At 34.5% G+C, this 23,813-nt stretch overlaps 2 protein-coding genes across 2 annotated transcripts; one reads left to right on the top strand and one right to left on the bottom strand.

The window, feature by feature from the left end:
* The first annotated feature begins 246 nt into the window (after window positions 1–246).
* Window positions 247–651, top strand: LOC124831678 (uncharacterized). Its single transcript, XM_047305753.1, has one exon. It carries the CDS (start codon window positions 247–249, stop codon window positions 649–651), a length of 405 nt encoding a protein of 134 aa, XP_047161709.1.
* A 17,615-nt stretch (window positions 652–18,266) lies between these two features.
* Window positions 18,267–23,167, bottom strand: LOC124831677 (laccase-7-like). Its single transcript, XM_047305752.2, has 6 exons — window positions 22,894–23,167; window positions 22,077–22,228; window positions 20,780–21,021; window positions 20,540–20,665; window positions 18,829–19,803; window positions 18,267–18,708 (listed from the first exon to the last, which is right to left on the bottom strand). Exons 1-6 carry the CDS (start codon window positions 22,981–22,983, stop codon window positions 18,578–18,580), a joined length of 1,716 nt encoding a protein of 571 aa, XP_047161708.1. The 5' UTR covers window positions 22,984–23,167; the 3' UTR covers window positions 18,267–18,577.
* Between the last annotated feature and the right edge of the window lie 646 nt (window positions 23,168–23,813).

Here is a 23,813-nt window from a genome sequence, read left to right on the forward strand (position 1 = left end):
GATGAATAAAGAGAGAAAAGAATAGGCTAAGAGAAAAGAAGTTGAGAAAGATGAGAGGAAAAAGAAAGGAGAAGAGGATGAGAAAAAAAAAAGAGAATAATTGAGAAGCCCCTTCCTTATCCAAAAATCTTTTCAAAGACTGAAAAAGAGAAACAATTTGGGCGTTTCATGAAGATCTTCAAGCAATTGGAGATTACTATGCCCTTGACTGAAGCACAGTAGCAAATTACTGCTTATGCGAAGCACATGAAGCAACTCCTCAATAAGAAGAAATATCTAGAAGAGGAAACAATTGAAGTGCAGGGCAATTGCAATGCTATTATACAAAAGACTCTCCCTCCAAAATCTAAAGATTTTGGGAGTTTCACCATTCCTTGTACAATTGGAAAACATGATATAGAGAAGGCTCTTATTGATTTAGGGGCTAGCATCAACCTGATGCCCCTATCTATGCTTAAAAAGATTGGTGGTCTTGAAGTCAAGCCAACAAGAATGATGCTTCAGTTGGTAGATAGGTCCATCAAATACCCTTATGGTGTGGTAGAAGACGTGGTGGTGAAGATTGATAAACTCCAATTCCCGGTGGACTTTGTAGTGATGGAGATGGAGGAAATTTTGGCGAACGAGGCAGCTCTATCGTTAAAATTTTGACACCGTAGCTAAAAAGGATTAACTTGACCCGATTTTTCACAAGTTGGGACCACTTTGAACTTTTTAAAAAAGGTAGGACCACTTTGAATAATCCCCCTCTTTCTAGGGACCAAAAGAGGTATTAAGCCGTGTTTTTAATATCAAAATTAAATATAAAAATAATGGTTTTTCAACCGTTATCATTAGCCTAAGGTCCATAATAAAATCTATAAATATGAAGGTAAGCTACAGATATAAGGTTAACTTAATTGAGTTTTGATAATTAATTGTGAATTAAATTCATTGGTTAAAATCTGACTTGAACATCGGAGTATCTTTAGCATGTATCCACCGCTCGATTAGAACTTGAAGGAATCAAATCAAGCGGTCTTGAAAGAAGAAAGAAAAGAAAGTAAAAATGGAAATATGTGTTTGTCAACCTTACTCACTTATATATTAAAATGATTATATCTTTGTTAAAATTTTATAAAAAGTTACACTAGTAAAAAAACTGTTTTTAAACTCGCGTTATAGGCTCCAGTTTAGGTGAAACCGAAGCCTATTAAAATGCGGTGGCATTTTTGTAGTTTAAGCGAACTTATACGTCTCGGTTCAAAATCAACCAAAGCATATAAGTCATATTACCTCGGTTAAATCAACGACCGAAGCCTAAAAGCCCACCTGCCCCCTGACAGTCTCTGAAATTTGAATTCTGTGCAGAGCCTATGGCTTCGGTTCGTTCAGAATCAGTGCGAAATAGTGTTTATGCCTCGATTTAAACGGAAACCGAGGTATATAATCATTTTATATTTTTTTTTCATTTTTTTCTGAGAACTATATGCCTCGGTCAGGTGTAGAACCGAGACCTATATGCATGTATTGCTTCGGGCTAGTAGAGAACCGAGTCATATGTGCACGTATCTTAACCAAAAAAACGTAACCTTTCATTTCCTTCTTCCTCCAGATCTGACTCACTCCCTCGCTCTCCCTCCCCCGCTCCCTCGCTCTCCCTCCTTTCCTTCTTCCTCTAGATCTGACTCCCTCCCTCCCTCTCCCTCCCTCACTTTCTCGCTCCATCACTCTCTCAGTCCCTCGCTCCCTCGCTCCGTCACTCTCTCAGTCCCTCACTCCCTCGCTCCGTCGCTCCCTCAACCTCGCTCCGTCGCTCCCTCGCCCTCGCTCCGTCACTCTCTCAGTCCCTCACTCCCTCGCTCCGTCGCCCTCGCTCTGTCGCTCTGTCGCCCTCGCTCTGTCGCTCCCTCGCCCTCGCTCCGTCGCTCTCGCGATCTTGCTCCGTCACTCTCGCTTCCATTGCTCTGTCGCTCTCGCTTCCCTTAACTTTTCATCGTTCTTAGAGTTTTCCAAAATGTTAGGGTTTGATTTGTGATACACGGGGCCCAAGGCCAATTAGTTTAGTATAGTATTTCTTTTACTTTTATTAAAAACATGTGTAAAAGGTGTTAGGCATGTGCTAGATAGGAGGGACTTTTAGTCCTATATATAGACATGCCACCACCTCTTGTAAGGTACTTTTGAGAATAATGAATTAAACTTTCTGTAGAGAGAACTCCAGAAATTAATTCCCTTGAAAGTCAAAGCTAGAGAATCCCAAAGGATCTCCTCTAGCCCCCTTCCATCTCACTTATCATTCTCTCATTTTACATTATCAGATTCTCTCTCCTCCATAGCATCCATCTCATGCCACTCTCACCAATTGATAGCTTCCTCGTGGCTTGCATCAGGTCTACTGCCACGCGTGCCGTTCCTTCACGAGATTCCATCACATAGCTTCCATATCATCAATTCACGTCCGCACCTACGTTTTCTCTCTCGAAAGCTCTTCAACCACAAACCTCATCCTCATCAACAAGCCTTTGAGAGATTCTTTACTTCAGAATTTCAAAACCTTCACGTCTGCCCAATCCACCGAATCACATATTCATCTCTGCTTCACGACCATTCTCCACCGATTAGATCCTTTCTCACCGACTAAAATCACTTGTCCATCGCTCAAACCGCTTCCGCATCAAACCCTAGGTTTTCAACCGAACAAACCTCGAATCTCTGGTTTGTTCCTCGCTGTTCATCCTCGAATCCAAATACTAGGGTTCTTGACTATGTCTGTTTCTTCTGCTGCTTCCCGGTCTTCATCTCGAGCAAATCCAGATTTCTCGACGTTTCCGGATTCAGCTCAAGCCGTCAGCTATCATGTGGTATTCAGAGCCTAGGTTAGGCGCGTCCGCTTGAGCTAAGTATCTCGTTTCTCTCTGATCTGAGTTACTCTTCGTCGATTCTCAAATTTTTCTGTCTCGATCTGTTCTCTGTTCTTGAGATTCAATCTGTGCGTTTGGTTTTTTTCAAATTATTCGTCTTGTTCATTATGATTCCTTCTCTGTCTTGTGTTGATTCATGTGTTTTTGGTCTTGATCTGTTCATTAGGTTTCTGCTTGAGTCATTTCTTGTATGCTAACCTTGTTTTGGTTGTGTCTTTCATCATCTTAATCGGTCCAAATTTTTGTTGAGTCATTTTCATTGCTGAATCATATTCTGTCATGTTTACAGTCATGTTTAATTTCTTAAAATGTCATAAATTTTGTGTTCAAAGCTGTGTTGAGTTTTTTTCTGAGATTCTGGAATATATGATCAGTGGCTATACACCATATGAGCTATGATACATTCATTGTGAGCTCGGGTGCATGCAAAAGTGACCGTAATCTCAGATTTAATGTACTGTTGAGGTGTATTTTGATTTGCGTTTATTGTCATGGTCAATACATATTATTTTGGTGATAAAATGCTTGAATGAGTTCGTATCAGGTGCACATCACTTAAGCCATGAATTGCTGAAGCAAATAGCTTGATGGCACCTTGTGAAAACTCCAGCAGTATCAAATTGCAGTTGGCCGATCTGCATTGTCTTGTTTGAGTCTAAATTTTGTTTTAAAATCTGTTCTGGCATATAGATCTTGCTGGAAATCTTACATTAACTTCCTCGTGTCGTGTTCAAGTTTCCAATTGCTGTTTTAAAGTCATTTTCATCAATAATTTGTCCTTTGACTCAATGAAACTTAAAACTGGTGGTGTGGTTGACCTGTTTGATTGCATAATTGGCTATTGCAAGTTCAATTTTCGAATTACTATGTTCTGCATCCAATTTTAATGCAAAACAAGTTTGTTTTGAAGTTTTAAACATGTTGAGATAGTTAATTCGAGTTATACCAGCCTTTGTGCGTTTTTCACCTTTGAAACCACCATTTTAAGTCAATTTTTTTAATGAAGCAAGTATAGTGCAGTACTGAAATTTTGATTTGTGTGTTTATGATTCAGTTGGATTGTAGTAAGAGCTAGGGTCTGTTGAATGAAATCAAAACAGGTGAAAAAGAATATCTATACAAGTTTAAAAAGCATTCAGACCTTGTACAATCCAAATAAGTGAAGCTCCAAAATCAGAAACTGAAAACATTATCAATTATGAACTAAATTTGTTGGGGCATTGTATCAAACGCATTTGTAAAATTCAGTACTGGAGTCACTTAATTGTTTCTGCTCTAACTTGCTTGTGTTTTTCTTGCTTTCTTAATCCCTTCTAGAGCAATTCTTAGGTTCATTTTTGAGTACTTCCCTTCTTGATAGCTTTGCTTCTTGTTTGTCTTTGTTGGTTATCTAGTTTTGTCTGCAGTGCATGTGAAATCTATTCTGCCAATCTTTAATTGAAGCTTTTAATTGCTTATTTCATCTGGTCTAGAGTTTCCTTAGTTAGAGTCTGTTCTGCTGTTTGAGTGGTTGTCCTGTTTGTCCATCACTTTGCCTTAGCTAACCATTTTCTTGAATTGAGAAATCTGATTCCAATCTGGTTTTTGGATTTGAAAGAAGGTAAGTGTGAATGGTAGCATTCTAGGTGGTGGTGATCCACAGGATTCTCTGGCTTAGACTGAAAATTTCATTTGAGTGCCTTAAAATGTTTTAAAGAGAAATTTGGGTGTTGTGAGATTAGTGGCTATTGGCATTTACAAGAGTTCAGTTTCAACTAACCATTTGTTGATTGTTCATTGTGCAGGAAACGAAAATGAGATGATCAGAGTGGAGAGTTGTGACTGTTTAAGAAGTTATTGAAATCAATTTCGTTCATAAACTGTTTGATGAAGTCAGTGAGATATTAAATGCTTGAATGTTTAAACTGTGCTTGTGATGCTATTTGTGCTTGTGAGTGTTTAAACTGTCATTGCACTCATTTTAGTTTCAAACATTGCTTGCTGAATTCATTGATATACTCACTGTTTTGAAAGTGAATTGTTGATTTTATGGTTTAATTGGGCATGTTGAATGTTGCTTCTGATTTGATAAAGACCTATGGGACTTGGTAGATGCATAGGAATTGCAAATAATGTGCTGATTGTTTTATGAGCATTTCTGGAATTGCAAGAACACTGTTTTAAAACTGCCAATTTCTGACTTGCCTCACAATACTCTGTCCATTGATTTGATTAGCATGGTCCACTGATTTCTGAATTAGTTTAGGACATTATTCTTGACTGGTTTGGTCCATTGTTTCTGTCCAGTGTAATTCATTGAATTGTTGAAAAGGCTGCTCTAGTCATAATCAGTTGTGCATCAATCTGTTTTAATTACCAATGTATCAACTAGTTTTCACAAGTGATTAAAGCACCTAAATTCCAGTTCTGACTTGGTGGTTGAATTAATTAGGTGGTTATTTTCTGCATTGAATTACATCCAATCTGAATTTAATTCACTGTGCTGGATTCTGTTGCTGGATTCTGTTGAGATTTAGGTGTGCAGAGCTGATGTGAATGAATCATTAGTTGAGCAGAATATTATTGAAGAAACAGTAGAAGGAACACTTCAGTGTGGATCTTGAAACAGGCTAGAAACAACTATTCAAATAGGGAAGTTGTCTAACTTACCTTTGTTGTGAATTGTTATTCTGTTTTAGCTTGTAAGTGATGTAAGTGATAATATTGAATGAATATCCTGCTGATTTTGGTTGAAATTTAACTGTGCAGAATACTTGGAACAGTTTGAGAGTTTAGTTTAAGCACTTCATGTGGAAGCTTTGAACTAAAGTGAGTTTAATTGAACAGCAGCATAATTCTGAGTGGAAAGCTTGGAAAGCTTGTGCAGCCAAGAGAAAGGGAAGTTCTTACTGCCCTATATCTTCTTTTACAATCTGTTTTAACCAAGTGAATACTCACAACAGTTTTTGTGCATTTGTGATTATAGGATTGACCAGAAGCTAGATTGCCCAAGTTATCCCGCAACAAGAAATTGAAGCAATAGGAGTGTACGTATTTTTGGCACAAGGACTGGCATCCAAAAGTGGATTGTAGCTGAACCAGACCAGACCGTGACAGCTGTTTGAATCTTTTGTAAATTGTTTTCTTCATTTTATGTGTAATAGGTTTTTGTGTTAGCTTTCTTTTAATATCAGTGTAAAAGGCCATTCAAAGTCCAAGTGGCTTGGAAGAGTCCTTGGTGCTCTTTCAACTCTTGGCAAAACTTTTCTTGTTTGTGTTTAATTTTTAGTGTCTTACGTTTAGGGTGATTTTAGGCTAAAAGGGATTAAACTCTAAGCCTTGTCACATTAGAGTCCGCAAAGTCTCATTTATTAGTGTTTAATTGTTGTGATTGTTTGTGAGTTGTGTCCTTTGATTTTAAAAGTGATTTTAGTTTAAAGGGTAACTAGTAGTAACCTAAGACATTTCTGGCAAGGCAAGACTTGGTACTTAAGCAGTCTTCATGACTCACCTCTCTTACCTGGGACTTGTCTAAGTGTGAATCTTGTATATCTTTTACACTAGTAAACTTTTAGAAACAAAGATGTCTTGTTATCCATATAGGTCTTCTAGGAATTTTAATTTTGATAAGCAACTTAGTTACAAAGGAATCAAAAGAGAACATGATAAAGCTAGAAGGAAGTCTTGTTCATCTTATGAATTTGATAGGATTGAAGATGATTTGTATAAAAAAGCTAGTGAAAATATTCCATTCTTTGGTGATGATATTGGTGCATTAACATACCTAGCTTGGGAAAAGGAAATTAATGACATGCATTCATTCATGGTGAGAAAAAGTAAATATGAATCCTTCTATTCTAAAGATGATGAATCTTATATTCTTAATCTTTACACTTCTAGTTTTAAAAAGCATGCAAGAGAGTGGTGGGATGATAGGCAATATCATGTTAAGATAGGTAGAAAATATCCCATTTATGATTGGAATGAATTGAAAGCTTGTATGAGAAGAAAGTTTGTGCCTCGAGAAATTGAAAGAAACTTAGAACTTATGAGAGAGCTTATTAGAGAAGGTGAGTCATTCATTCAAAATTTAAGTGGGTTCTCTCGTAGGGAAAGTGAGTTTCTAGAAAAACTTAAGAGGCTATGGGAAGAGACAAGCAAATATAGAATTGAGAGATTAAAAACAGAAAAACAAAAACAAGAAGTAAGAGAGAAAAGAGAAAAAGAAAGAAGAGAAGAGGAAGAACGAAATAGAAGAGAAGAGGAAGAAAAAGAGAGAAGAGAGAGAAGAGAAGAAGAGAAAAGAAGAGAGCAAGAGAGAAGGGACGAAGAAGAAAGAGAAAGAAGAGAAAGAAGCGAAGAAGAGAAAAGAAGAGAGAAAGAGAGAAAAGAAGCACAAAGAAGAGAAAAGGAAGAAGTTGAAAGAATAGAAATGGAAGAAAAGAAAAAGCAACTAAGGGTCACATCTCCTCCTATCCTAGAAGCTAGACTCTTAAGGGGAGGTTTTCTATCCTATCACTTTTCTCCATTTATATTTGAAATTTCAAAATTTCACTTTTCTTTCAAAGAATTGACCACTCCATCTTTAAAAATGTTATCACTTTCAACACATGCAAAGTTCCAACGTGGGTTATGGTTACCTTTATGGTTACCAATAACTCAAGATACAAATAAAATTTCAAATGAAGAAAGGTTTCTTTGTTATAATAAAATTAAAAATTTCAAAATTTGGAACCCTTCTTCTACACATATTATTTTATATATTTTATTGGGTCAAAGAAAACTAATTAGAGATATGTTTGATGCTTATTGCAAATGGATATTTGACCCAGGAGGAACCCTTATGAAGCTAACAAAAAATAAGTCTTCAAAAGCACCATCAGATTTGAGGACAAATCCTTTCCAAGGGGGAGGGGATGATACACGGGGCCCAAGGCCAATTAGTTTAGTATAGTATTTCTTTTACTTTTATTAAAAACATGTGTAAAAGGTGTTAGGCATGTGCTAGATAGGAGGGACTTTTAGTCCTATATATAGACATGCCACCACCTCTTGTAAGGTACTTTTGAGAATAATGAATTAAACTTTCTGTAGAGAGAACTCCAGAAATTAATTCCCTTGAAAGTCAAAGCTAGAGAATCCCAAAGGATCTCCTCTAGCCCCCTTCCATCTCACTTATCATTCTCTCATTTTACATTATCAGATTCTCTCTCCTCCATAGCATCCATCTCATGCCACTCTCACCAATTGATAGCTTCCTCGTGGCTTGCATCAGGTCTACTGCCACGCGTGCCGTTCCTTCACGAGATTCCATCACATAGCTTCCATATCATCAATTCACGTCCGCACCTACGTTTTCTCTCTCGAAAGCTCTTCAACCACAAACCTCATCCTCATCAACAAGCCTCTGAGAGATTCTTTACTTCAGAATTTCAAAACCTTCACGTCTGCCCAATCCACCGAATCACATATTCATCTCTGCTTCACGACCATTCTCCACCGATTAGATCCTTTCTCACCGACTAAAATCACTTCTCCATCGCTCAAACCGCTTCCGCATCAAACCCTAGGTTTTCAACCGAACAAACCTCGAATCTCTGGTTTGTTCCTCGCTGTTCATCCTCGAATCCAAATACTAGGGTTCTTGACTATGTCTGTTTCTTCTGCTGCTTCCCGGTCTTCATCTCGAGCAAATCCAGATTTCTCGACGTTTCCGGATTCAGCTCAAGCCGTCAGCTATCAATTTGTCTCTGTTATCTTCCAATTTCAGATTCTGCCAACCCGAGGAAGATTGTTGGACACAATTTGAGGTGTGGGAGGGAGAGGAGAAGGGGATGGTAGGGTATCGGAGAAAATGATTTTACGGAGAGAGGTGGCTGAATTGGGGTTTGAATTGCAGAGAGAAAAAAGGGGGTGGCGGTGGCGGTGATGTGAATTGGGCCTGATGTGAAGTTTGAAAAGAGTGAGAAGCAAAACTCGGAAACAGAGTTGGTGGCGGTGGCGGAGTCACTGTGTGCTGTGTTCGTGGTGGTTTTCATCACCCTGGAACTTCAAGGATTGCTTCATAGTGAGTGATGGGGTGTTGTTGCAACCACCGATCTCGTCTTTGGGCCAAACACTAATCTTTGACTTTCTTTTATCAACAATTTAACCAAAAAATAAAAAATAAAGAAAATAAAAACACCTATCGCTTCGGTTAAGGCAATAACCGAGACAAAATTTTACCATTTTATGCCTCGGTCTGCACCCGAAACAAAAAAAGTAGACTTTTTACCTCACCTGAATATGCCTCGGTTCGGGAACCGCGGTCTATGGACAAAAATGATCGCTGTCGTTTCCTCTTCCTGTACTAGTGTTATAAGATTACTTAAATTGATTTCATTTAAAGGAATATATATAGGTGAAATTTTGTCAGATTAAACCATTTATACTATTTAAATAAAGTAAAATCCTAATTATTGTTTAAAATAGGAGGAAATAGTATAAAAAATTATAGTCTTAAATAGTTTTTTATTCACATTTTTTTTTCTAACAAGGTTGAAACTCCGTTATCAGAAAAGAAAAACCTGTTGTAATCAGTATACTAGACTAATTATTAAGAAACATATATAATTATTAACATTGAATAACTTTTTAGCCGCCTTTAATTTTGACCGGCACTGCAGACACTCTTGTGTTCTCATGTATAAAGTGATCTTATCTTTATTTTGAGAGAAAAATAAACTACACAATTATTATCAGATAGTGGCAGCATCTTTATTTTTACCCTTTCAAAGTCTTTGAATTCACCTTAGTACTAATTATTATTTTAGTCAATCATTGTCAATCTTTGACAATTTCAAGGCTCATTTCAAACAGTGTATTTGGTGTATGGTATTTAAATTAGTTATTTGAATGTTATAATAAATAAAAAAATGAATTCTTGAAAATATGTTCAAAAGTGAAATAGGTAAACGACTATGACAAACTTTTCTTTTAGCTTAATACAACATGCATAACTAAAATATTTTATATGTTTTAAGATTTTTCTATGTGAAACTTTCACAATTTACGAAAATTTATAGGAAATTCATATTTTTACAAATTTTTATATAAACTTATAGAAAACATTTCATAATATATGAGAAATTAATGATTTGATTCTAATTTCATTAACAAAGAGCGGTCTCTTAAAATATCTCTCTTTTCTAGTTTGGTCTATTAGATTTCATAAGTCATTTTTATTACCTAAAATTTATGTTATCACTACAGAAAAATCATTATATAATAATTAAATTTAGAATAATTAATTATTGTATAGATTAAGTTAAATATTATTTTATAAATTAAAAGCTATTGACATCAATTATTTTTTATATTAATAATAAAGACTGTTTTCTATATAAATATTTTTTAATTCATAAAATAGTATTTAATTTAATCAATATATTAGTTTAAAATTTGATTGTTATTTAATGATTTTCTTAGTGTATATTAGATTATTGTCTCATTAATTTATCACATTATTTTCCTAGTTTTCATAACATCAAGAAAACGGTGAATGACACGACAGTCAAAATTAACTCCATTGGTAAAAAATATTGATGGAAGAACTAATTTGATTAATTAACAGAGACACTTTGAGGAATACAAATAAAACATTTTGAACTTAGAAAGACCAACTCGAAACAAAAAATTCTAACGATGAACGAAATATCTATTTTAACCATTTCTTGGACAATAAAGTAGAAATATCTATATAATATCCAAGGTTGTTTCTGAATAAGTGCTCGTGTCTTAAACTATTAATCGATTTGGTGACTAAGCTGTATTTAAATTGATTGTGTGTATTTTTTTAATGGATTATATCTTAAGCTTCATGAAATTAATTGAATGCTCGTATTATTATGAATGGTTAAAACTCTTGATGACTGATAGAATAAGCAATGGTAATGTATGAAGAAACATATTTATCCATTTAATTATGCGTTGACTTAAGAAAATATTGTATTCTCAAAATATTTATGAATATAAGAATGAATGGACTAAAAACTTTAATACCTTCGAAGAATTGACTTGCCTTCCAATGACAATTTATTCTCATAAAATGGTGACCTTAAATGAAAGTGTATTTTTTTTTAAAAAAAAAGATCAATATCCTTGTGTAGGTGTGTTTTTTTTATGTTGTCTACATGATAATTGATGATGTCCAAGTAGTAAGAATGATGTGTATCTTAGATAAGCTTAGTGTACCTTAGAACATTTGTATAACCAAGAACAAATTTCTTAATCTTTCTTAACTCAAAATTAATCGATTAATATATGATTGGCGACACACTTAATTTGAAATAAAAAATGTAAAAACTAATATATTAATGGATTAAGAAACATATTAATCAATTAAGTAAATATAGTCTATAACCATCATCATTCTCCATCGTAATCAATTAATTCAAAAAATAATTCATTAATCAAGCAAACTTTTAAAAATATGTGACTAAGACATATTAATCAATTAAGTCACTTACATAATTAATATAATTTGATTTTATTTTCATGATTTTACAAATAACTTTTTAATCGGTTGGTTATTTATATAATCCATTAATATTATTGATAGTTATCTTATTTTTATTTAAATTTTACATCTTCTCTCATATCAATGGACATTTTGATACTAAAAAATCATTACTATGTGTATGTGTGTGAGTGTGTGAGAGAGAGACGATTTGAGCATTTAAACTTTGTAGAAATCATTTTGGTTCAATAAGATTAGAGATTGAAGGGTTTTTATCTTGGCTATAGGATTTAATTGTAACATCTTCAATTAGGGGATGTTTTTCTTATATCCTGTATTTCGTATTTCCATTTCTTTGTGTTGTAATTCACTTATATGGTGTAGTCTACGATGATTGTGTGTAGCATACCTATTCTTTATTTCTTGAAGGGTTTCTTCAATAATTTGTTTAGGTTTAGGATGTAGAAGTTCTTGTAATTTGTAATTTTTTATCTTTAGTGAAATTTGTAGCTCAGATTGTTAAAAAAACTGGATGTAGATTCTTATCGAACCATTATAAAAATGGTTGTATCTTATTCTTTTTTTGACCTAAATCTCTTTCTTTGGGATTGATTTGGACTTTAATAATGTATCTCACACCAATTTTGTTAAGTGATTCATGAAAATTCTTTTAAAATCTTTTTGAAAATTTGAAAAGATCAATTTTACTTAAAAAACAAATCAACCCCCTCTTGATTTGTATACTAGTTGTACTCATTTTTTAACACTTTGAGCTCCCTCATGTATAGCTTTGAAGATAGTAGACTAAAGTATATTATGCATTAGTATTGAGAAAAAAATGATTTCATAAAACTTGATGAAATGATGGTGAAAAGGATTATTTGTAAAGGTTATAGTTCTATGATTTTTATGATGGAGGAGAGCCACTTGGGTAAAAGTTTGTGTAATGGGAGAAATGTATTTGAACCCACATGATTCCTAGAAGACTAATCTCATCGAAAAAATTATGTTGGTAAAGAATATATCTCTAAAGAAAATGATTACCACCATTGGTACTTAGGAGATGATCATGAAGTTTATTAATCTTGGGGTTGTGATACAATCCTATCTATGAAAGAGTACGAACGCTTATGAATTTGGATCTTCAATAGGCACAACAAAAATAAACCAAAAAAATATGTGAAATAAAACAAGGATGAGGGATGCTACAATTTAGCATATTGATAAGTCAAGTAAAGATTCGTCACAAAGATGTTCATCTTTGATAAGAGTCACAGTTCTAATTCGAGAACCAAGAACTTTTTTCTCAAAGAATGCAAATGTATATAATATGAATTAAAAATGTCTAAATACGTATTTGGTGTCCCTATATATATAGGCACAAATGTTTAAGTCACCTAAGAAATCCTAAAAGAAAGCCCAAAGACATCAGACCCAAAAATAACTTGAAAATTTCAAAACAGAAACAAATTGTTTGCAATTAAAAAATTATAAATACTTTTAATTGCCTAAATTATTGTATAATTGCTCTCCAAGCCATAATCTTCATGCTCTTTGATTTTCAATCTTCATGGAGAATCATGAGCCTCAAAGAGATTTTTTCTTTCAAGTTTTTACTCATTGATCTTGTAATAGGTCCTTTGAATTGCAATGGTTATTTCTCAAGCTCTTCTTCTACAGGACCAAGGGATAATCCTCTATCAAGGTGTGACGTTGATATAAGAGATCACACAATCAACTTGACAACTATAAATGAAAAGTATCACACATAGTTTAGATTATATGTAAAACAACAAAACATAAAATATGACAGTACTTCATCTATAAGACGCAAACTTTACATTGATAAAACATCAAGAAAGACATATATATTTTGTTTGACAAAGGATATAACACTATGTAGTCTTATTTGACAAAGGATATAACACACACGTGCTTATTATGTTGTGAGATTTGCTCCTTTTTTGATCAAGAAGATCCGTATTAAAGCTTTTACCACATCAATGATTTCCTAAAACTCAAACTAAAGTTACTTTCCTTCATCAACTTCTCGGTACTCACTTTGTGAACTATGGAAAGGACTATATAGCTTGTGCTTTTACATAAATCCAACCAACTATTGTAATATTGGTTGAAGTAAAGTTAATTTAATGAATGCATAGACCACATTTACAACATCTTATGCATCAAACACTAGTAAAAAATTGCATTTTTAACTCGCACATTACGCTTCGGTTTTTCTGGAACCGAAGCGTATCAAAACGCGGTGGCAGTCTCGTAATTTGGAAAACACTATATGTCTCGGTTGTTAAGCAATCGGTGTCTAAAGAGAATACTACCTCGGTTGGCAAGGTGAACCGAGGCATAAACCTCACGTGGCAAAGATACTGCCCCAGTTGGTAGATGGACCGAGGCATATAAGCCTTTCTAATGGGACTTAAAGCCAGTAAAAACTAGCCTCTCGGTAGTGAAAGAGGAAACTTTTCCCCAAAAACCTAGCACTTCTCCTCTTCTCCTTTTTCTCGAACATGTGCGATGGCGGTGAGAGTCCACAACGATGCAGGGAGAGAGCCCGCGACGGTGCGACGAGAGAGCCCGCGACGGTGCGGCGAGAGAGCAGTGACGGTGCGACGAGAGAGCAGTGACGGTGTTGCGATGGCGGAAACTCTTTTCTCATGGAGTAGCGAGGACGCGGCGATGGCAGCGTGGTGGCGGTTAGGCGCTGGATCTGTGTTTTTGGTTTTTGGTTTTTGGTTCTGTTTCTCTGCAAGTGGATGACGAAATGGATAGTGTTTGCGGTTTGGTTCTACATCTTAGTTTGCTCTACGGAGCTTCTGATTGCTTGCTGGGAAAGAAGAGAGTGAAAGAAGGGACCATCTTAATGGCAACAGTGGAGTGGTTGAAGCGTCCCCTGTAAATATTGCTCAGATCTTTGCCGGACTTCAACCTCGGCCGCTTGGATCTCCTGCGCCGTATACTCGCGGAAGGTGCAGCACGTGTCGGCGAGCCTAGCCGCCATTCCAATTGCGTCCTTCTGCTTGCAGAACTCAATCCTTCGTTTAAGCACGTCTCTCTGGCGCCTGAGCTCCTCGATCTCCCTCACCATCTTCGTTCTCCCCCATATCGCCCTCTCGAGCTGCATCTCCGCCCGCATCTTGGCTAGCGTCCATATTTGAAGCCTATTGGAGAGCTCCGATTTCACCTCCGTCAGGGAACTGAGCTCTCTCTCCGCTTCCTATTTCCCCCTTCTTAGATTGGAGCAATCATCTGATGCGGTTTGGTTCTACATCTTAGTTTGCTCTACGGAGCTTCTGATTGCTTGCTGGGAAAGAAGAGAGTGAAAGAAGGGACCATCTTAATGGCAACAGTGGAGTGGTTGAAGCGTCCCCTGTAAATATTGCTCAGATCTTTGCCGGACTTCAACCTCGGCCGCTTGGATCTCCTGCGCCGTATACTCGCGGAAGGTGCAGCACGTGTCGGCGAGCCTAGCCGCCATTCCAATTGCGTCCTTCTGCTTGCAGAACTCAATCCTTCGTTTAAGCACGTCTCTCTGGCGCCTGAGCTCCTCGATCTCCCTCACCATCTTCGTTCTCTCCCATATCGCCCTCTCGAGCTGCATCTCCGCCCGCATCTTGACTAGCGTCCATATTTGAAGCCTATTGGAGAGCTCCGATTTCACCTCCGTCAGGGAACTGAGCTCTCTCTCCGCTTCCTATTTCCCCCTTCTTAGATTGGAGCAATCATCTGAGTTTGTCAAATGTAATTTTGCCCCCACTTGTGTAAAAACATGGATGAAATAAAATTGCAATGCATGAGATTAAAAAAGAGAGAGAAGTTTAAGGCACAAAGGGAAGGAAAAGAGAAAGCAAATGAGCATAGAAAACATAACAGAACGAGGAACCGGTGATCTTGGTTGAGATTAAAAAAATTAAAAACTCTACTGCCTCGGTTGTCTGTGAACCGAGGCAGAATCCGAACCCTTTTGACTCAGTTCAGAACCGAGGCAAAAAGCCTACCCCTTTTTACCTCGCCTGTATATGCCTCAGTTGCGAAACTAGTGTCTATAAGAAAAAATAACTGGTGTCGTTTTCTTGGACTGCACTATTGAAAGCTCATCAAACATGAAGAAAACACTCAAATAATTCTGAAGTTAACTCAATGGCTAGAAAAGGATTTGTAATGCACTTTCTTCCATGCCTTTACAAAGCCATATTTCAATAAAAGTATAAAAGTGAGATATAAAAAAGTGTTGAATTGTTGAGAAAATCATTTTGGACCCAAAATAAGCTTTGTAAAGAATATTATTTTTGTTCTTTAGCAAACTAGTAGAGAGTGTTTAATCTTGTAATTGTTGAAAGATGCAACCCCTCTATAGTGAGCAAAACTGGTGATTTATTCATCATAAAGACATTTGCTTTGTCTTAAGCCAGAAGGAACTTGTTTAAAGAATACTTATGCTGAGGCAATAGTAACTTGTTGTATAAACAATACTCAAATTGGGTTAGTCAAGAGTTACAATGATCTGAAAGGATTTTTGGGCTAACCATGAGTGACTAAGTGTCACATAATACTTGGTAGGGTTAGTCAAGAGTGACTACAATCTAACATAGTACTCGAATGAATTTGTCAGAAACAACTATAAACCAATATAAAAAATACTAAGTAATCTATTTTTCCCTCATTAGTCTCACACATGTTATTTTGTTTATGTTAGTCAAAGAAAGAAGGCATCTATGAAAAATAATTTATAAAATTTATTTACAATTTTTTTTGTCATATAAAGCATCTTTTGACTACCCAATACATATGATACTTGTAAAAAACTTCTAAAAGGATTTTGAAACACAATTTAAACATTCCTACTAGTGTTTCTTCTATTTTTTACAACAACCTTAACAATAAGTAGATTCATTATCAATTAGCGAGAGTTTACCTTAGTACAAAGGATAGAATGTACTTCTAAATATTATTCAATTTACATAAAGTAAGTCAACTACTTTCCATGAGTTTCAGTGATGACGGACTGAAGATATGATAAGTTAGGAAAACAAACAAACTGTGACTTATATGACAAAAGGAAAAAAAAGACATTGTGATATTGTAAAAATGATTGATGTAATTTGTATGCGACCAAAAAGTTGTCTTAGAAGGAGTGAGAAGTTCATACCATGCATAGAATTTTCATAGTATTATATCTCCAACACCAAACATATGAAAGGATTTAGTGTCTGTGAAGACATTATTCTTTAATGGATGAAGATCGTTTTGTGGTCCCATTTGATTCCACACCATGTGAGTGGATGACTTACATGCATAACATAAGACAAATATTTATTAATGGACTTTGATTGCTAGTAATTACTACTAAAAATAATTACTAACAATTTTTTATCGTTAGTAATTATTGAAAAAAAATCTTGTCTGTCATTAAAATTTATTGACAAATATTTTATCAATAGACTTTTTCATCATTGGTAAGTTGTCAATGATTTTTATTTATCGTCGGATCTAGTGATTATCCAAAAATTTTGTGTATCGATTAACTTTTTTTTGTAGTGGTGTAGAGACTACACCTTCTACTTAACATGTTTCAGATATCATGTCAATTGTTGTTCACCCACAATCTTGTCCAATTCTAGTTGGGGAAGCATTAGAAGAATGACTTTAATAATATTGAAATTGTTGAAAGATTAAAAAAGAAAGAAGAAGACCTAAAAGAATATGTATAAGAAAAGCTTGAAGAAAATGATCCAAATATATTTATTAAGATCTTCAATTATGATGCCAAGATGTTATAGGTTTTTAGGTTTTTAAGGCTTTAAGAAAGGAAAACTTATAGAAATTATTAACATGAATATTGTTAAAAGTCTCTTACATTTAATTGTAGGTACGAAGTATATAAATATTTATCAAGAGTATGGTTATTTTTCTTCTTCATATTTGATTCAAGTAGATCTATAATTATTCAGAAATTTTATAAGTTTGATTTTCCTATTATTATTTTCTTCTTTTATATATAAATAATTTGGTAATTCATAATTTCTATTATCAACAAATATTTTTGTTAGTATTTCGTTTGGTAAAATTCTTAGGTAATGATTTTTTTTAAAATTTATTGGTAATTAAATCTTTAAAAATTTATTGGTTATTATATTTTTTAAAATTTGTCACTATTTTCATTTATAAGTTGGTATCAATTTTTTCACTAAATATGATGAAATATTTGTTATATATTAAATAGAAATGAAGAAGAAAAGAAGAGAGAAGAATAATATTAGAAGAAGAAAAAGAATATAAGAAGAAAAAAAACGAAGGAGAAAGACGCGACAATGACAATAACAACAACCATAACAAAGGAGGAGAAGGAGTCAAAAATAGTAAACATAGGGACAAAGTGACAACAAACATGATAGAGGTAATGACTAACACAACTTTAATGGGTGCAACAGTAAAAGAAGAGAAAGAAAAAAAAATTGTGATATTTACTGACAATAAAAGTATTACCAATAGATAATTACGAAGGATTTTTTTTTAATAATTATTCACAAATATTTATATTTGTTAGTAAAAAAAATTTATGAACATTTTACAACAAATTTTTTAATGTCTTTGTTGACAATTTTACTCTACCTCGTAGATTGTTCTGATTACTAGTAAACAAAATCCATTAATAAATCCGATTTTTTTTATAATGTAAAGTCATCCAAAATTTCAGTTGAGATCCCTATAGAGTAAAATAAAATAAAATTAACGTGGCCAATACAACTTATTGTTTTATTCAATTAACCGTTTATGTTAATTATAATAAGAAGAATGATTTGAAAGAATATGATTCCTGCGAAACTGAAGATATATAATAGACATGTATTTGCTGTAGCAAAATAATCTAAGCAGACGGAGATTCCCACTTTTTTTATTGCTCCAAAGTATGAATCATACAGTTTTCTCAGATAAACTAATTATGAAATAAAATAAAATACATGAAAGGGAGGAGAGTTGGTGGAAGGCGCGGCAAGAAAGGTCCTTTAAGTTAGGAAGAATTTAGAAACAATTCTGGTTTACTTATTTTGCTTGATCCTGTGTTTAAATAAAGGTATTATTTGCTACTTGAAATTTTGAAAAATGGCTGATTAAATATACTATGAAAAACACACAGGAGGAAGGAATTGGAATTCAATTGTGATTGCTGGCACATATATTAACACTTTGGTAGATCAGCCGGCGGTGGTGGCAGAGAAGTTGAATCAGTTGGTCCACTCTCAACCTCAAAAGCCATGTTTAGTCCCCACAACTGATGATCATCCACGTGGCAATGCACAAACCACATCCCTACAAAAGAAAATATAATTATTATCAGTTGGTCACAAAATCTCAATCAAATTATAATTAAGATAATTAACTCAATTTATTAATCTAATGTTAAATAAGGAGGATGGTTGTTCAGTGCACCTGGATTATTTGCTTGGAATCTAATGACAGCCCATCCTCCAGCTGGAACAGCAATTGTGTTACGTATTTGTGGATTCACCAAATTAAACTTGACTCTATCTCTGACGGCATCATAGTTTCCAAACCCTTGAGCCAAAATATGGAAACTAAAACCATGAAGGTGCATGGGATGGCTTTGCGCATTCAAAATTGCCGTGTTCTGAAACACAACCTCAACGGTAGAATTGAACTTGAGCTTCTTCACTTTGGTCGTTTTCGTTGTCGTAAACACGCGGCTAAGATCCAAAGCATTTTTGGGGCTTGTGAAATCAAATGTTTGAGTAGGGTAGTCTGGAAAATCAGTAGTGTACACGCCACTCACATTGTAAAATGATGCCTCCAACATCGAGTACCCTTTCCCAACAGGGAGAGTGAAGGACTCGTTGTTCATGCTGGCAGAGAATTTCTGTTGAAACAAACCCAGGCACGTGCCGTTCTTGGGACACCTTTCTAGGTTTATGCTAATGGTGATGAGCATGCGCTCGTCCACCTCAAGTGGCACCGGGACCCAGTGAGGGGCCCCCACCAAGCCTGTGATGTTGGTGAAGAATGCGTTGGCGATTGCCGTGGCGTTGAAGGGTGGAAGCAGTGGCATGATGGGTTTTGAATCTCTTAATGATGCCGTGTAACCTTCGTAGACGACAAGGCCACGCGTTGTCGTGTTGTCGAACAGTGGTGACGGCTGCCCCACAACGTAAGGAGTGGCTGCCATGTAATAGGTGCCTATGGGCTGGTCGGCTTTCAGAAGCACGTCGGCGGTTTGGCCAGGAGCGATGGTGATGACGTCAGTGACATAGTGTTCTATGTAGGAAGCGTCCAATGCAACCACTGTGAATTTGTGGTTGGCTATCTTGAAGAAAAGGTTGTTATTGAATGCAGCGTTGATCATTCGTAGCAAGTAGGTTTTCCCTTGTCTCAACTTTAGCTTGTATGTCTCTGAATGTTGTTCATGAGTTATAATTAGATGTAGATTGATTGATACATACACCAGTATCACTCAAAGTTTCAAATTATTCAATTTTGAAAAATGATTCATAACCATTGTTTTCACAGAAAGGTCAATGTTTACAGGTTTACTGTATATCGATTATATTATTGGGGTTACATCATTTACGTGTAATTTTCTACAATAAATATTAAAAACGCGAAATCATAAGCTGCAAAACTCAAATTGTATTACTATCACAATTAAAAACAATTACTATTTTTTCTATATCATTATTCCTTTTTGACGTTTTTTATATAAAATTTATTTGATATTATAAATTTAGGTAAGCTTTACTGCTGATCAATCTCTTAGAGGTAAATTCTACCATTTGTTAATAAATTTCAATAAAGTGTTGGAAAAAGTTGTAGAGAATATTATTATAGTGTTCTCAATAATTAAACTCACATTTACTTAGCCGGCTGCAATTATAATAACATGCCATAATCTAAAACATATTACCCAGTATTTTTAATATCAATATTTAAAATTATTATCCTATGAGTTCAACCCATGTTTGCCTTTGAATTTAAAAGTGGTCCACTTTAGATACTCTGAAATGTAATATTCACACAGGAAAGTGACTCATATATATTATATGATTCTTTTTTCCGCACACATGAAAGTGGGTATCTTTTGCAAGAAGAGTACACGTTAATTAATATATATTAGAAGGCAAAGACTTACGTTTTTTAGAGCAGTTGAAGAGATCACCAGGCAAACCATTGATGGTGAAGGCATCAGATACTCTTACATCACCAGCGGCGAGCACGTGTTCATAAATATCAACCACATTACCATCGTACCAATCACCTGCATTTAAATAACAAAATACAAAAAAAAAAAATTAAGAAAAAAATATATTTTCATGAGTTTATTTTCATGTAATCACAAACTTTATTATTGTATTAAAAGATCTGAACTTACCTAATATTATTGGAACATGCTTGTAGGGTTTAGGAAATGGAAGCTTGCCCGAACGTGGGTGAATGATGAAAGCACCATGAACGGTGGCACGTAAAACTGAAGCATGAGCATGCCACCACACTGTTCCTTCTTGTTGTATCACATTGAATTTGTATGTATAACTATGTTGAGGACGAATTCCGCATTGTGTTACGTATTCAGGACCATCTGCCCATGCACTAAACAGCTGAAATATTCCATGCCTGCAAGTATTTACGTTGAACAGTGATGTGGTAAGTGAGAGAAAATTCAGACTTGAGTTTGATTGGAAACGAAACTTCAATAACCTACCACGACCTACCAATATAACATTATACAAGTTGGAGTAATTTTGTAGTTACCCTTCAAAACTAACTCCTCATAAAGTATACAATTTATCTTCAATAATTAAAAAGACAAAAGAAAACATGTTGTATTGACCAATAAATAGATATTAAAATTAAAGGGAGAACTACTTTTTTGTGGATATAAAATGGAAAAGTTGGTAGCAGCCAAGAAATAGAAAAATTAAAAATCACCCGTATACTTTTTATGCCATGCCATTTTAAATCTCTCTACCTTCCTCTTCTCTTCTGTCACACTGTTTTTATGTTTACCAAATTTGTTCTCTTTGTTCGTCGTTTCTCGCCTCTAGTCACGAAAATTATTTATATTTAGGATTGGACGTTTATCCGAACAAGAAATATTTCTTTAACTTAATACAAACTTTCCTTCAGCTTTTCTTGAATCTTTTTTAGGGACCCCTTTTGACTTTTCAACATCATGCGCATTTTCCAAGCAAATAAAAAAATGAACATGCAAAAGCCTATTATATGCTTGGAAAGTAGTGTGATAGAAAAGAAATAATCATTAGATATTTGAAAAAGCAGATTTTTCAAAAAAATCAACGTTATTACTACCAAAAAGAAAAGGGAGAAAAGAATTGGAAAATTAATGGACATTCCAATAGTTGTAAACCAGAAAGGAAAGAGAGCATGGTAATTTCACTCACACCGAATTAATACACAAAACGGTGAGTAGTTCTCTAAATTTTCTTATAAAAACCCAGCTTGTCTCACGACACAAGAGATACAAAAAATATCATATTTTATATGTGGAGAAACAAAAGTATGATATAAAATAAATTTATTGATTATTTTTCTACACGAACCCAAGTCATGGCGGATTTAATTATAAAGTAAGAAATAAAAATAGCTATAAATTATTTGAATTTGATATTCCAATAATAAAATTGATTAAAATGATTAGAAATATTTACCAATGAATAGTGATATTGTAGGGTGACTTGTTAACTACATGAATAATCACAGCGTCCCCTTCTCGAACTTCTAACGTTGGTCCAGGGTAAAGCCCATTAACTGTGACAATCACTCGCTCATTGCACAAACGTGTGATCGCTTTGTTTTGAACCTGTAAATCAAGGAATTAGTTTGAACAATGTTGTCATTTACTCATTTTAAAGTGTGTGTTTTCACTAAAATTAAATATTAAAATTCATTATAGTTTTGTGCCGAAACTCGAAACATGTATGATTTTATTTTCGTTTTTTAATAGTATATGTCACATTATATACAGAATGATTGAGAATGGTCGAAAATATTGTTTTATAACAAGTGGCTGAGTTGGTAAGGGAGTGGTTGAGTGATTATCAAATTGCACTAAATTATTCATATATTTGACTAATCATAAACAGGCGAAGAATTTTATACTGATTAAAACATTAGTAAACTCATGACAGTATAAGCACCAGCCAAAACAAATTGAACAAAGAAAAGACACTGTTAGGATTTCAAATTTTCAAAATCTAATTACCCTTAGTCAATTTTTTTTACTCTTCTTCTTATCATATCAGTTCATCATCTATCAGACTTAACTTTTCTTCTCTTTTATCTCTACTTAGTCTCCTCTTTAAGTAAACTAAAGGAAACTTCTAATCACATACTCAAGTAATCTCACACCATATTGGTAATATGTGCAAGGTATGTAATGGTTTAATGGGTTTGTAAAGAAAAGAAAGAAAGGTAAAACAGCAAAAGCCGCCGAGAAGTAGTAAAGAAGTAAACTTAGCCAATTACAGTGAAAGTGTGCTCTACTGTATCAGCAGAGGCCAAGGAAAAAACTAGAATAGCAGAAGCCAATGCAAACCAAAACGCCAAAAGCTTCATGTTGTTGAAGTGGCAAACCGAAAGAACAGTAAGATAGAAGGTTTTCTCTGAACTATCAACTGGATGACACAAAAACACTTCTCTGAGAAAGTGAGAAGGTGTGGTTATGTCGATGAACTGTTTTAGTTGTTTTCCTGGCACAACAACAAGGACTCCACACAATGTAGAGACTTGTTTCTGTGTGCTTCAGAATGCAAAGCTATGGATGGTATGTATATATATATATATAAAGGAGTCAGAGAACCAGTGGTGTACACTTCTTCAACGATTTTAGGTTCTTATTCATAGAAAAATCATTTGTTTAATTGCTGGTGCATCACTGTGCACATAGTCAAGTTGTATAAAAAATGTGAAAGTTTGATCTGGTAGACATATGTTGTGCGAAAGAGCATAAGAAGTCAAAAACTCGATATTAAAAATTTGAATTGAGTTAGGAAACCGTCAATTAACATGTCTGTCATGTAAAAAAGAAAATAGTATTAAAAGAAGCAACAAAATTAAATAGTGATTTAACTCTCATGCATGGTCGTTCTCCCACATTCTTTATTTGATTAATGTTTGTTTATAATCTTGTAGTGGTTAAGGTCTATTTGTCATTCAATAATTTATTGTAGTGCCGTATTCTGCTTCCGTATATAATTTTTTAAGAGTCATTTAACTAATTTAAGAGTCATTTAACTAATTTAAGCGTCTTAAAAATGTTTCAATATTTCCATCCATTGGCATCCATTTGAAAACCTGCTTATGAATACAAATCCAATTGAATTTGAATATAACACTCAACAAGTCCAAAAACAAAAAGAATGTGGTTTTTTTTTATGTAGGCAAAT

Source organism: Vigna umbellata, chromosome 5 (genome assembly GCF_029865625.1).
Source record: "Vigna umbellata cultivar VRB3 chromosome 5, Vumbellata_1.0, whole genome shotgun sequence".
Classification (NCBI taxonomy): Eukaryota; Viridiplantae; Streptophyta; class Magnoliopsida; order Fabales; family Fabaceae; genus Vigna; species Vigna umbellata.